The 13,246-nt window shown below is 38.7% G+C and overlaps 1 protein-coding gene across 1 annotated transcript in view; it reads right to left on the reverse strand.

The window, feature by feature from the left end:
- Positions 1 to 13,246, reverse strand: part of NAV3 (neuron navigator 3) — a gene marked incomplete at its 3' end in the record, with an annotated part of 387,672 nt that overhangs the window by 170,398 nt on the left and 204,028 nt on the right. The window contains exons 10-11 of the mRNA XM_080811183.1: positions 3,260 to 3,368; positions 2,182 to 2,565 (exon numbers count right to left, since the gene is read on the reverse strand). Of these exons, the coding sequence (XP_080667309.1) occupies positions 2,182 to 2,565; positions 3,260 to 3,368 (493 nt within the window). The remainder of the gene's footprint in view (positions 1 to 2,181; positions 2,566 to 3,259; positions 3,369 to 13,246) is intronic.

Consider the following 13,246-nt stretch of genomic DNA (forward strand, 5'->3'; position numbering starts at 1 on the left):
AGACAACTGTCATATGATCTCACTGATATGTGGAATTTAAGAAACAAAAGCAGAGGATCATAGGGGAAGGGAAGGAAAAATAAATCAAGATGAAATCAGAGAGGGAGACAAGTCATAAGAGACCCTTAACCATAAATATAAAGTGAAGGTTGCTGGAGAGAAGGGGTCTAAGGGGATGGGGTAACTGGGTGAAGGACATTAAGGAGGACAGGTGATGTGATGAGCACTGGGTATTATGTAAGACTGATGAGGGGTGCCTCGGTGGCTCAGTCATTAAGGGCTGCCTTCAGCTCAGGTCATGATCCCAGGGTCCTGGGATTGAGCCCTGCATCGGGCTCCCTGCTCAGTGGGAAGCCTGCTTCTCCCTCTTACACACCCCTGATTGTGTTCTCTCTCTTGCTGTGTCTTTCTGTCAAATAAATAAATAAAATATTTAAAAAAAAAAAGACTGATAGATCACTGACCTCTACTTCTGAAACTAATAATATACTATATGATAGTTAATTGAATTTAAATAAAAAATAAATCTTCATCCAGTAGTGAATATAAAAACACATATGCTCTCACTTAAAGAGATGAAGAAAGAAAAGAGGAGAAGATAGGAGTGAGAGTGGAAACAGTGGGTGAGAAAAGGGAGAGACAGGAGAAAAGATTCATGCTTTCAATGTTCCTGTGCTGCCCAAACTGGGTATCCTCACCCCCAGATGGTATTTAATATGGACAAAAATGATAACAATAACATCTACAAGTTAGTGTGATTATTAATGATAATAAATGGAATTATGATGCTGATGACAAATTTACTCAACTCTCATACTGCGACAGGCTTTGAGTAAGTACAATTTTGTGGGTTATTTCCTTAATTCCTAATAATTTTGTGGAGATTCTGCAATTTTATCCTTATTACAGAAAACAAAGAGTTTGGGCAAATTAAGCCCCTATGGCATCCACAGATAGCAAATCATAGAAAGGAATTTAAATTAGACTCTGACTCCAGCAGCATCTCAACTACTTCCTACCCTAACTGACTGCAATCTGTCTCCCTAATTCTATACTGTTGGAATTTAGGCATCTGGGAAGGAGCGCGTATGAAAGCACTGGATATGGGGACATCACAGCAGAGCTATACATCTGATCGAAAGCTCTTCTGTAATTTTTTTTTTTTTAGGTCTGTCACCTTTCAAATAAGATTTTCTTTTTTCTTTTCTTCTTTTCTTTTCTTTCATGAAGGAAGTCAGGAAGGTTATTCATATAGAAGAATGCTTTCTGATGCTGGTCCTCTCAGATGTATAAGGACAAAAAGTAGGTCAAATCCCTAAATTTAGCATTTTGGGAAATCATGAAAATTATAAAATTGATTTGGGAAGCTTTTCCTTGCATTACAGAGCCAAGGTTTTGAAGCCAGATGTATGTGACTTCTAATGCAAGTCTCCCCTCTCCTTAGCATTATACAATCATGGCTAGTTAGGATAAGGTTTTGTATCTGTAAGGAATTATAATTATTTATAGAAGTAGCTTTAATAGAGTATCCTATTGCCTCCATTGGGGCTTATTCTCAGATTGGGCTAAATATTCCACATTGCCAAAATCTTTAAGAGTTTTATAATCACAACATTTTTGCAGATTACAATAGAAAACAGAAGAAAAACAAAGGCTATGATTTAAAAAAAAAAAAAAATCTGATACCATCAAAAGAGATTGAAAGTCTCAATTCTAAAATGATTTTCCCTCAAGTTAGACTGGAGATGCATAACTGAAGAAAGCTAGAAAATATCTGTCATCAAAGAAGTTAGAGGCAGTTTTGACAAACCAAATTGAAAAAATAAAATCCAGCAGCCCAGCAAAACTCCTCCTGTCCCCTTCCCACATCTTTTACTACAAAGTCTGTGACTTAAGAATTGTGTGAAAATCACTCCAAAAAGCACAGGGCACATTTGGTTCTCTCAACTAACAACAGAAAGATTTAAGGGCTTACAATGAAAAGATTTTATAGAAGTTTTAGATATTTTACTCTTCATGAATGAGCAAAAGAGAGGGTCTGATACATTCCCAAACAACTTTGATTTTTCATGAGTTCTAATGACTTTGTGAGCTAACTGAATTACTTTTTCTCCAGCTCATGCATCTTAGTAGAACACTTTCCCTGTCTGCATAATGTTGGTAGAGACCAAGGCCACTTACCCACTATTGATGTCATCAGCCCTGAGACTTTTCCCAAGGATGTCACCATCACTCATATATCCACCAACGTCGACTTCGGAAGACATGTCCAGGTCACTGCTTGCTTTCTCACTCATGTCAATTTGGGATATGTTTCCCAGTCGAGAAACAGCTGCTCGACGGAGAGGTGTCGTGTACATGAACCTCGAGGGGTCTGTGTGGATGAATCGGCTGGTACCACTGCGAGGGTAGCCAGCCCCCAGGGAGGGAGCGTCTCCAGCCTGAAGTCGAGGACATGCCTGACCCAACCTCCAGGTCATGGGAGTGGGTCGGCTTGTCAGGTTGGGTATGGTCCTTCCATTCACTTCTGTTGTCACAGTGCTGTCAAATGTTGTCTCCAGGGTGCTGGCAAACAAATGAAGAAAGAACTATACTCGGATTCACTTGGGATCATAGACCAAGAATACATGAAGACAAGAAAGACTAGAGCTGAGTCATTTCTTAGAAGTATGTCATTTTCATGAAAGTCAAATTATACTTTCATGATGAGATGCAAAACACCTCTGCAGATGTCAGCATGTGGGATGGGGCATTCATTAGAAGATTGTTGTTTTGCTTTTTTGCTTTTGAAAGAAAGGTCATTGTTGCATTTTAGATAAAGCAAAATTGTGTTTCACAGTTTCAACAAACCCTTCACCTAACCCCAATGGCTTCCAAGAACTATTCTGGAAGTTGAGACCAACTATGTTTCAGAGTCTCTCTGTACCCCACATCCCCACTCCTGCCCCAGATGCATTTCAACTGCAACTTCTGCCCACTGTTCTTTGTCACAGGCATGGAAATCTACTTGGTAGTGATGGTGGTAATTTCAGTAGCTATTTTAGTTTGAAAGGGACACTCTATGGAAGAAGAGATGGATGGGAGAAAAAAGTCCTACCATATGCGCTAAGAAGTAGCCAGCTGAATGTCATGTAAAATTTAAGCGAGAAAATAGTAAGGGGAAATTAAATTTTTTCTTTATTCTTATAAGACGTTAAGTTCTTGATAGTTATTTTTTTTTCTTTATTGGCCCAACGATACATAGAATTGAGGAAAAAACCTGTGGCTTATCTGGGTCCCACGAAGACTAGACATAGTCTCCTCTAAATTTTGCCTCAAATCTGCTATGTTTTTAACTGTTCTCATTCTTCTTGTTTCAGGGTCTTCACCTGGAAAAGTAACATAATAATATATTTGTCAGTCAAGTCATTTACTGATCTCAGAATAATTGCATACATAGATAAGTAATATAAACCCTTCTCCTTAAAAATATAACAATAGGTAGGAAATTCCAAATGGTTACTATCTGAAAATTGTAATTCTTCTTTCTACATTCACATTCAATAAAATGTGAATAGAAACAAATGTATCATTACAAGTAATAACTGATGAGGAGTGATGATAATACAATAATACTTTGTAGATCCATGACCTTAATCATTGCAAAGTGACAGTGATTAATTCAGTGATATACTATTTAGTACTCCATATTACTGAGCTTAATTTAAAAATCTGAAATTATTTGGATCCTAATTAATCTCATAATTACCTATTTCCAGGTCTAGTTAGAAGAGTAAGATAAACTTGCCGTGTAGCAATTACACATTTGGGCTCTGGGGAATAAGATAGAGGCCTCTTCTTACAGAGACAATGCCATTATAAGTCTTCTATTAACATTGGGTGGCTATATTTTTAAATAAAAATATGTTGATTTTTCTACACTTTCTACAGGGACTCACAACATACCCCTGTGACACCAGAGTTCCAGTAAAGTCCCTAGCATCTAAACCCAGCATGTGCTTAATAGGCATGAAACCTGCAGGTTTCCAATGTGACAAATGCTAGCTTTGCTCAAACACCACCTGTCTTTTAGATGCAGAAGTGCCATTAAATAAGTTTGATTATGGACATGTAATACTTCCAAGCCAGTGGCCATCTGAAACTGGTCTATTTGGAGACTGAGAAGGACACGGGGACACAATAGAGGAAGTAGAGAAATTTTAATAAGAAAGAAAGATGAGGGGTAGGAGTCAAGATGGCAGAGAAGTAGTAGACTGAGATGACGTTAGGTCGCAGGAGTTCAGCTAGATAGTTATCAAAGCATTCCTAACACCGATAACCCAACAGGAGATCGAAAAGAAGAGCAGCAATTCTAGAAACATAAAATGGACCACTTTCTGAAAGGTAGGATGCATGGAGAAGTGAATATGAAGGGACGGGAAGAGAGGCCGTTGAAGGAGGGGCCAGCTCCCGACAAGCGGCAGAGCAACGGAGCACAAAATTCTAACTTTTAAAAGTCTGCTCCAGGGGCACCCGGGTGGCTCAGTGGGTATAGTCTCTGCCTTCAGCTCAGGTCATGATCTCAGGGTCCTGGGATTGAGCCGCACATCAGGCTCTCTGCTTGGCAGGGAGTCTGCTTCCACCCCCGCCCCGCCTGCTGCTCTGCCTACTTGTGATCTCTCTCTGTCAAATAAATAAATAAAATCTTTAAAAAAAAAAAAAAAAAAAAACTCTGCTCCACTGAGGGACATCACTCCAGGGCCAAGCAGGGGTGGAACCCTCGAAGGGTCAGTGTGGTCTCAGGTCCTGCGAGGTCACAGAAGGATCGGGGGTGTCTGAGTGTAGCAGAGCTCACAGGCATCAGAGTGGGAAGCTGGATACAGAGATGGAGCCGAGGAGTAGGCTCTCAGCTCAGAGTGACCTTAAACTGAGATCCATGGAACAGTCAGGCCACTGCTTTTTGAGCAGGGACCTCACAAATGGCAGATCCGGGGAGACCCAACTTCGTTCTCTGGAGGCAGGAATCTGCTGTGTTTGGAGACTCCAAATGGGGCTGTGTGTCAGAGACTGAAATGTTCCGTCACTGGCTGGGTGAGCTCAGAGCATGGCTGGAGGCCAGGGAGAAAGGAATGACTGACTGCTTTTCTAGGAGGGCGCACTGAGGAGAAGAAAACCAAGCTCCCAGCTCCTCTGGGCCAGAGATTGGGAGGCTGCCATTTTCATTCCTGTCCTCCAGAGCTCTACAGAAAACGTTCAGGTAACAAGAGCTTGGGAGAACAAACCTGAGCAGATTACCTAGGCCGGCCCCTGGCAAGGGCGGCACAGTTGGGCCTCGGGCAAAGACATCTGAGAATCACTAAAACGGGCCCCTCCCCCAGAATAAGAGCAAGAACATCCAGCCAAGACCAAGCTCACTGATCAAGGAGAACAGCAGAATTCCAGAGGAAGGGAAAGCAAAGAATGGAATTCATGGCTTCTCCTGATGATTCTTTAGTCTTGCAAAGTTAATTAATTTTTTTATTTTTATTTTTTCTTATTCTAATTTTTTTAACTTTTCCTATTTTAACTTTTATTAACTAGTTTATCTAAACAATACCTTTCTAAAAAAAACCAAACTTTTAAAATCTTCATTATTATAGTCGTATTTTATCCTTCATTGGATCTAACTTTATTTTTTTGTATACATATAGGGTTTTATCTTCTAAAAACTTTTTTGCATATTATTTCTTCTAATACATCAAAATATACCCTAAATATAGCACAGGGCATCGTTCTAGTCTCCAGCCTGAGCACATTCTCTCCACTTTCTTTTTCCAACCAAATGATCAATTACTGTTTTAGAATTTTTTTTAAATTTTCATCTTTACAGTCATATTCAATCCCTTTGTCATTTTACCCTTAATTTTGAATATATATATATAAGTTTTTCTTTCTTTAAAATTTTGGGAGGTACTTTCTTATAAGGGACCAAAATACACCCAAAATCAAGTGGATGGCTCTGTTCTATTCACCAGTCTAATACACACACACACACACACACACACATATATATATACGCACACACACACATATATATATATGTAAAAATTAATTTTTCTTTAATTTTTTTAAACTTCCTTTTACCCCCTCCCTTCTCCCCCCAATTTTGTGTCTCTTCTGATTTGGTTGGTGTACATTTTCCTGGTGTCTTTAACACCCTTTTACCATTTTATTCTCTCGTTCATATATTCTTATCTGGATAAAATGACAGGGCGGAAAAATCACCACACCAAAAAAAGAGCAATGGCAGTATTGAAGGCTGAGGACCTAATCAATACAGACATTGGCAATATGTCAGATCCAGAGTCCAGAATGACGATTCTCAAGGTGTTAGGTAGGCTCGAAAAAGGCATGGAAGATATCAGAGAAACCCTGCCTGGAGAAATAAAAGCCCTTTCTGGAGAAATAGAAGAACTAAAATCTAACCAAGTTGAAATTGAAAAGCTATTACTGAGTGCACTGCAATAAAAAATGGAGGCTCTTACTGCTACGACAAATGAGGCAGAAGAGAGAATTAGTGATATAGAAGACCAAATGACAGATATTAAAGAAGCTAAGCAAAAGAGACAAACAACTACTGGACCATGAGGGGAGAATTTGAGAGATAAGTGATATCATAAGATGAAACAATATTAAAATCATTGGGATTCCAGAAGAAGAAGAAAGAGAGTAGGGCAGAAGGTATATTGGAGCAAATTATAGTAGAGAATGTCCCTAATATGGCCAAGGGAAAAAACATCAAATCCCAGGAGGCATACACAACCACCCTCAAAATCAATAAAAATAGGTCCATATCCCATAATCTAATAGAAAAACTTACAAGTATCAGTGACAAAGACAAATCTTGAAAGCAGCCTGGGACAATAGTCTGTAACATACAATAATAAAAATATGAGATTGACAGCACACTTATCCACAGAGACCTGGCAGGCCAGAAAGAATTGGCATGATATATTCAGAGCACTAAATGAGAAACACATGCAGTCAAGAATACTATATCCAGCTAGGCTATCATTGAAAATAGAAAGAGAGATAAAAAGATTCCAGGACAAACAAAAACTTAAAGATTTGTATACACCAAACCAGCCCTACAGGAAATATTGAAAGTGGTCCTCTAAGCAAAGAGAGAGCCTGAAAGTAGTAGACCAGAAAGGAACAGAGACAATATACAGTAACAGTCACCTTACAGGCAATACAATGGTATTAAATTCATATCTTTCAATAGTTACCCTGAATGTAAATGGGCTAAATGCCCCATTCAAAAGACACAGGGGATCAGAATGGATAAAAAACCAACAAAACCCATCAATATGCTGTCTACAAGAAATTCATTTTAGACCCAAAGACACCTCCAGATCGAAAGTGAGGAGGTGGAAAAGCATTTACCATGCTAATGGACATCAAAAGACACCTGGGGGGGGGCACCTGGGTGGCTCAGTGGGTTAAAGCCTCTGCCTTCGGCTCAGGTCATGATCCCAGGGTCCTGGGATCGAGCCCCGCATCGGGCTCTCTGCTCAGCAGGGAGCCTACTTCCTCCTCTGTCTCTGCCTGTCTCTCTGCGTACTTGTGATCTCTGTCCAATAAATAAATAAAATCTTAAAAAAAAAGAAAAGAAAAGAAAAGAAAGCTGGGGTGACAATCCTTATATCAGATAAATTAGATTTTAAGCCAAAGACTATACTAAGAGATGATGAAGGACACTATATCTAACGCAAAGGGTCTGTCCAACAAGAAGATCTAACAATTTAAATATTTATGCCCCTAACATGGGAGCAGCCAACTATGTAAACCAATTAATAACAAAATCAAAGAAACACATAGACAATAATACAATAATAGTAGGGAATGTTAACTTCCCCCTCACTGAAATGGACAGATCATCCAAGTGAAAGATCAACAAGGAAATAAAGGCCTTAAAAGACACACAGGACATCACAGATATATTCAGAACATTCCATCTGAAAGCAACAGAATTAACACTCTTCTCTACTGCACATGGAACATTCTCCAGAATAGATCCCATCCCGGGTCACAAATCAGATCTCAACCGGTACCAAAATATTGGGATTATTCTCTGCATATATTCAGACCATGATGCTCTGAAGGTAGAACTCAATCACAAGAAAAAGATGGAAAGAACTCAAATACTTGGAAGCTAAAGAGCATCCTACTCAAGAATGAATAGGTCAACCAGGAAATTAAAGAAGAATTGAAAAAATTCATGGAAACAAATGATAATGAAAACACAACTGTTCAAAATCTGTGGAACACAGCAAAGGCGGTCCTGAGAGGAAAGTATATAGTGACACAAGCCTTTCTCAAGAAACAAGAAAGGTCTCAAATACACAGCCTAACCCTACACCTAAAGGAGATGGAGAAAGAACAGCAAAGAAAGCCTAAACCCAGCAGGAGAAGAGAAATCATAAAGATTTCAACCAAACACAAAAACAAAAAAACAGTAGAAGAGATCAATGAAACTAGGAGATGGTTTTTTGAAAGAATTAATAAGATTGATAAGCCCCTGGCCAGACTAATCAAATGAAAAGAGAAAGGACCCAAATAAATAAAATCACAAATGAAAGAGGAGAGATTACAACCAACACCAAAGAAATACAAACAATTATAAGGACATATTAGGAGCAACTATATGCCAGCAAATTTGGCAATCTGGAAGAAATGAATGCATTCCTAGAACCCTATAAACTATCAAACTGAACCAAGAAGAAATAGAAAACCTGAACAGACCCATAACCAGTAAAGAGAAAGAAGCAGTCATCAAAAATCTCCAAACAAAAAAGAGCCCAGGGCCAGACAGCTTCCCAGGGCAATTCTACCAACCATTTAAAGAAGAATTAATACCTATTCTCCTGAAACTGTTCCAAAAAATACAAATGGAAGGAAAGCTGCCAAACTCATTTTATGAGGCCAGCATTACCTTGATCCCCAAACCAAAGACCACATCAAAAAAGAGAATTACAGACCAATATCCTTGATGAACACAGATGTGAAAATTCTCACCAAAATACTAACCAATAGGATCCAACAGTATATTAAAAGGATTATTCACCACAACCAGGTGGGATTTATTCCTGGGTTGCAAGATTGGTTCAACATCCACAAATCAATCAATGTGATACAATACATTAATAAAAGAAAGAAAAAGAACCATATGATACTCTCAATAGATGCTGAAAAAGCATTTGACAAAATACAGCATTCTTTCTTGATCAAAACTCTTCAAAGTGTAGGGACAGAGGGTACATACCTCAATATCATGAAAGCCATCTATGAAAAACCCACAGCAAATATCATTCTCAATGGAGAAAAACTGAGAGTTTTTCCGCTAAGGTCAGGAACAAGGCAGGGATGTCCATTATCACCACGGCTATTCAACATTGTACCAGAAGTCCTAGCCTCCACAATCAGACAACAACAACAACAACAACAACAAAATTAAAGGCAGCCAAATCAGCAAATAAGGAGTCAAACTCTCACTCTTTGCAGATGATATGATATTTTACGTGGAAAACCTTAAAGACTCCACTCCAAAACTGGAATTCAGTAAAGTGTCAGGATATAAAATTAGTGCACAGATATCAGTTGCATTTCTATACACCAACAACAAGACAGAAGAAAAAGAAATTAAGGAGTCGATCCCATTTACAATTGCACCCAAAACCATAAGATACCTAGGGATAAACCTAACCAAAGAGGCAAAGAATCCGTACTCAGAAAACTATGAAGTACTCATGAAAGAAATGGAGGAAGACACAAAGAAATGGATAATGTTCCATGCTCATGGATCGGAAGAACAAATATTGTGAAAATGTCTATGCTACCTAAAGCAATCTACACATTTATTGCAATCCCTACCAAATACCATCAAAATTTTTCAAAGAAATGGAACAAATAATCCTATAATTTATATGGAAGCTAAAAGACCCCAAATAGCCAGAGGAATGTTGATAAAGAAAGCCAAAGTTGGTGGCATCACAATTCCAGACTTCAAGCTCTATTACAAAGTTGTAATCATTAAGACGTATGGTACTGGCACAAAAACAGACACATAGATCAGTGGAACAGAACAGAGAGCCCAGAAATAGACACTCAACTCTATGGTCAACTAATCTTCGACAAAGCAGGAAAGAATGTTCAATGGAAAAAAGACAGTCTCTTCAACAAATGGTGTTGGGAAAATTGGACAGCCACATGCAGAAAGATGAACCTAGACCATTTCCTTACACCACACACAAAAATAGACTCCAAATGGATGAAAGACCTCAATGTGAGAATGGAATCCATCAACATTCTGGAGGAGAACACAGGCAGCAACCTCTTTGATCTCAGCCACAACAACTTCTTCATAGAAACACAGCCAAAGGCAAGGGAAGCAAGGGCAAAAATGAACTATTGGGATTTCATCAAGATCAAAAGCTTTGCACAGCAAAGGAAAAAGTCAACAAAACCAAAAAACAACTGAAAGAATGGGAGAAGATATTTGCAAACAACATAGCAGATAAAGGGCAGTATCCAATATCTATAAAGAACTTATCAAACTCAATACCAAAGAATAAATAATCCAATCAAGAAATGGGCAGAGGACATGAACAGACATTTCTGCAAGGAAGACATCCAGATGGCCAACAGACACATGAAAAAGTGCTCCAGATCCCTCGGTATAAAGGAAATACAAATCAAAATCACAATGAGATACCTTGTCACACCAGTCAGAATGGCTAAAATTAACAAGTCAGGAAATGACAGATGTTGGAGAGGATGCAGAAAAAGGGGAAACCTCCTACACTGTTGGTGGGAAGGCAAGCTGGTGCAGCCACTCTGGAAAACAGCATGGAGATTCCTCAAAAAGTTGAAAATAGAGCTACCCTATGACCCAGCAATCGCATTACTGGGTATTTAACCTAAAGATAGGAATGTAGTCATCCGAAAGGGCACATGCATCTGAATGTTTATAGCAGCAATGTCCACAATAGCCAAACTATGGAAAGAACCTAGATGTCCATCAACAGATGAATGGATAAAGAAGATGTGGTATATATCTACAATGGAATACTATGCAGCCATCAAAAGAAATGAAATCTTCCCATTTGCAATGACATGGATGGAACTAGAGGGTATTATGCTGAGCGAAATAAGTCAATCAGAGAAAGACAATAATCATATAATCTCCCTGATATGTGGAACTTGAGAGGCAAAGCGGTAGACTTGGGGGATAGGGAAGAAAAAAATGAAACAAGATGGGGTCAGGACGGAGACAATCTTTAAGTGACTCTTAGTCTCACAAAACAAACTGAGGGTTGCCAGGGGGTTGGGGGTGGGGAGAGGGTGGTTGGGTTATGGACACTGGGGAGTGTATGTGATATGCTGAGTGCTGTGAGGTGTGTAAGCCTGAAGATTCACAGACCTGTACCCCTGGGGCTAGTATGTTACATGTTAATTTTTAAAAGTAATTAAAAAGGGGCACCTGGCTGGCTCCGTGGGTTAAGCCTCTGCCTTCAGTTCAGGTCATGATCTCAGGGTCCTGGGATCAAGCCCCGCATCAGGCTCTCTGCTCAGCAGGGAGTCTGCTTCCCCCTCTCTCTCTGCCTACTTGTGTTCTCTCTCTGTGTGTCAAATCAATAAGTAAAATCTTAAAAAAAAAAAAAAAGGTAATAAAAAAATCTATTTGTTCTATTTCTGAGAGTTGCCTGTTAAAGTTTCTAGTGATGATTGTGAATTTATCTCCTTCCCCATTTAGTTCTGTCAGTTTTTGTTTTATGGACTTTAAAGCTCTGTTATTAGGTGTATTATGTTCAGAATTGCCGTGTCAGTTGATACATTCAATACTTTATCATTGTAAAGTAACCGTCTTTAACCTGGACAATATTTCTTGCTTGAAGTCTACTTTGTCTGATAGAAATGCAATTACACTAGCTTTCTTATGATTTGTGTTTGGATGGTGTATATTTTTTCTATCTTTTTAGTTTTAAACTCTTTGTGACTCTATTTAAAGTGTGTATTCATATTGGCAACATAAATTTCAGTCTTATATTATTATTCATTCTGATAATCTCTGTTTTTAATTTTAAGTTTTAATCCAATCAGATTTAATATAGTAATTAATATAATTTAAAAAAATAAAGATGAAGGAAGAAAGGAAGGGAGGGAAGAAGGGAGATAGGGGAATGGGTGGGCTAAGGGGAGGGAAGGTATGAGAAGGAGAGGGGAACAGAAGAAAGTAAAGGACGGGGATAGCGGGAAAAAGAGAAGGGAATGGAAGGAAAGGAAAAACAAAAGGGAAAGTGAAGTTAGAAAATAGCATATATTAAACTCCTATATGAAAACCATCACACAGACAGTTCAAGATGTATATCTACAGTCTGTTTCAACATCATGGCAGATGTTCATTTTCTTCTACAGAATTCATGCCAGATTAAAAAAATATATATACAGCAAATGCACCCACTTTACATGTATAATATCAGCATAGCGTTGGTAGGGATTTCAGAGAATGTCTCTCCTTGCCTCTCAGCCAGTGAGGAAACTCATCTATGCCTCACCTGGGAGATAGCCATGGGCCTCTGTCGGAAACCTCCAAGATTGGAGAGGCATCCTCTTACGAAGAAATGGCTCCTTCTACTCTTGGACAGGTCTAAATGTGAAAACATTTCTGAGGATGGACAATTTGCCTCCCTTTCATTTCCATCGAGTGGTCCTAGCTACTCTGTAAGCCACTAAACAACCCTATAGTGCCTTCACAACGACCCTCAGAGACTGGAAGACACCAACTGCCCATTCCTCTATTTTCTTCTTCAGCCAAACATCACTACGTTGTTCATTCTTCCTCATCCCAAATGGTTGCCAAAACATCCACCATTCTGTTGCCAGGCTGTAAATCTCTACTTTTTAACTGACAAAATATTTGGACAATTAAAATCGCTTAAAAATAACATTACTACTTCAACCTTAGAAAGTATAAAAAAATGCTTAATATATTGTCAAGATAGAAAAAACATGTATTATACTCTCATGCACATGGCATAAACTTTTCCTACACTATTCAAAGGCACACAATCCTTAACCTCATAAATTAACATCACTTTAAAACTCAGAGCTGTTAATAACCCTTGAGATTCTAATCATAATCTCTCCAGAACTTCATCCCATCCTTCTCATAAATATAACAGCATATTTGAGAAATGGCTAGAAAGAAGCCTACTTTTTACTTCTA

Source organism: Martes martes (genome assembly GCF_963455335.1).
Source record: "Martes martes genome assembly, chromosome: 8".
NCBI lineage: Eukaryota > Metazoa > Chordata > Mammalia > Carnivora > Mustelidae > Martes > Martes martes.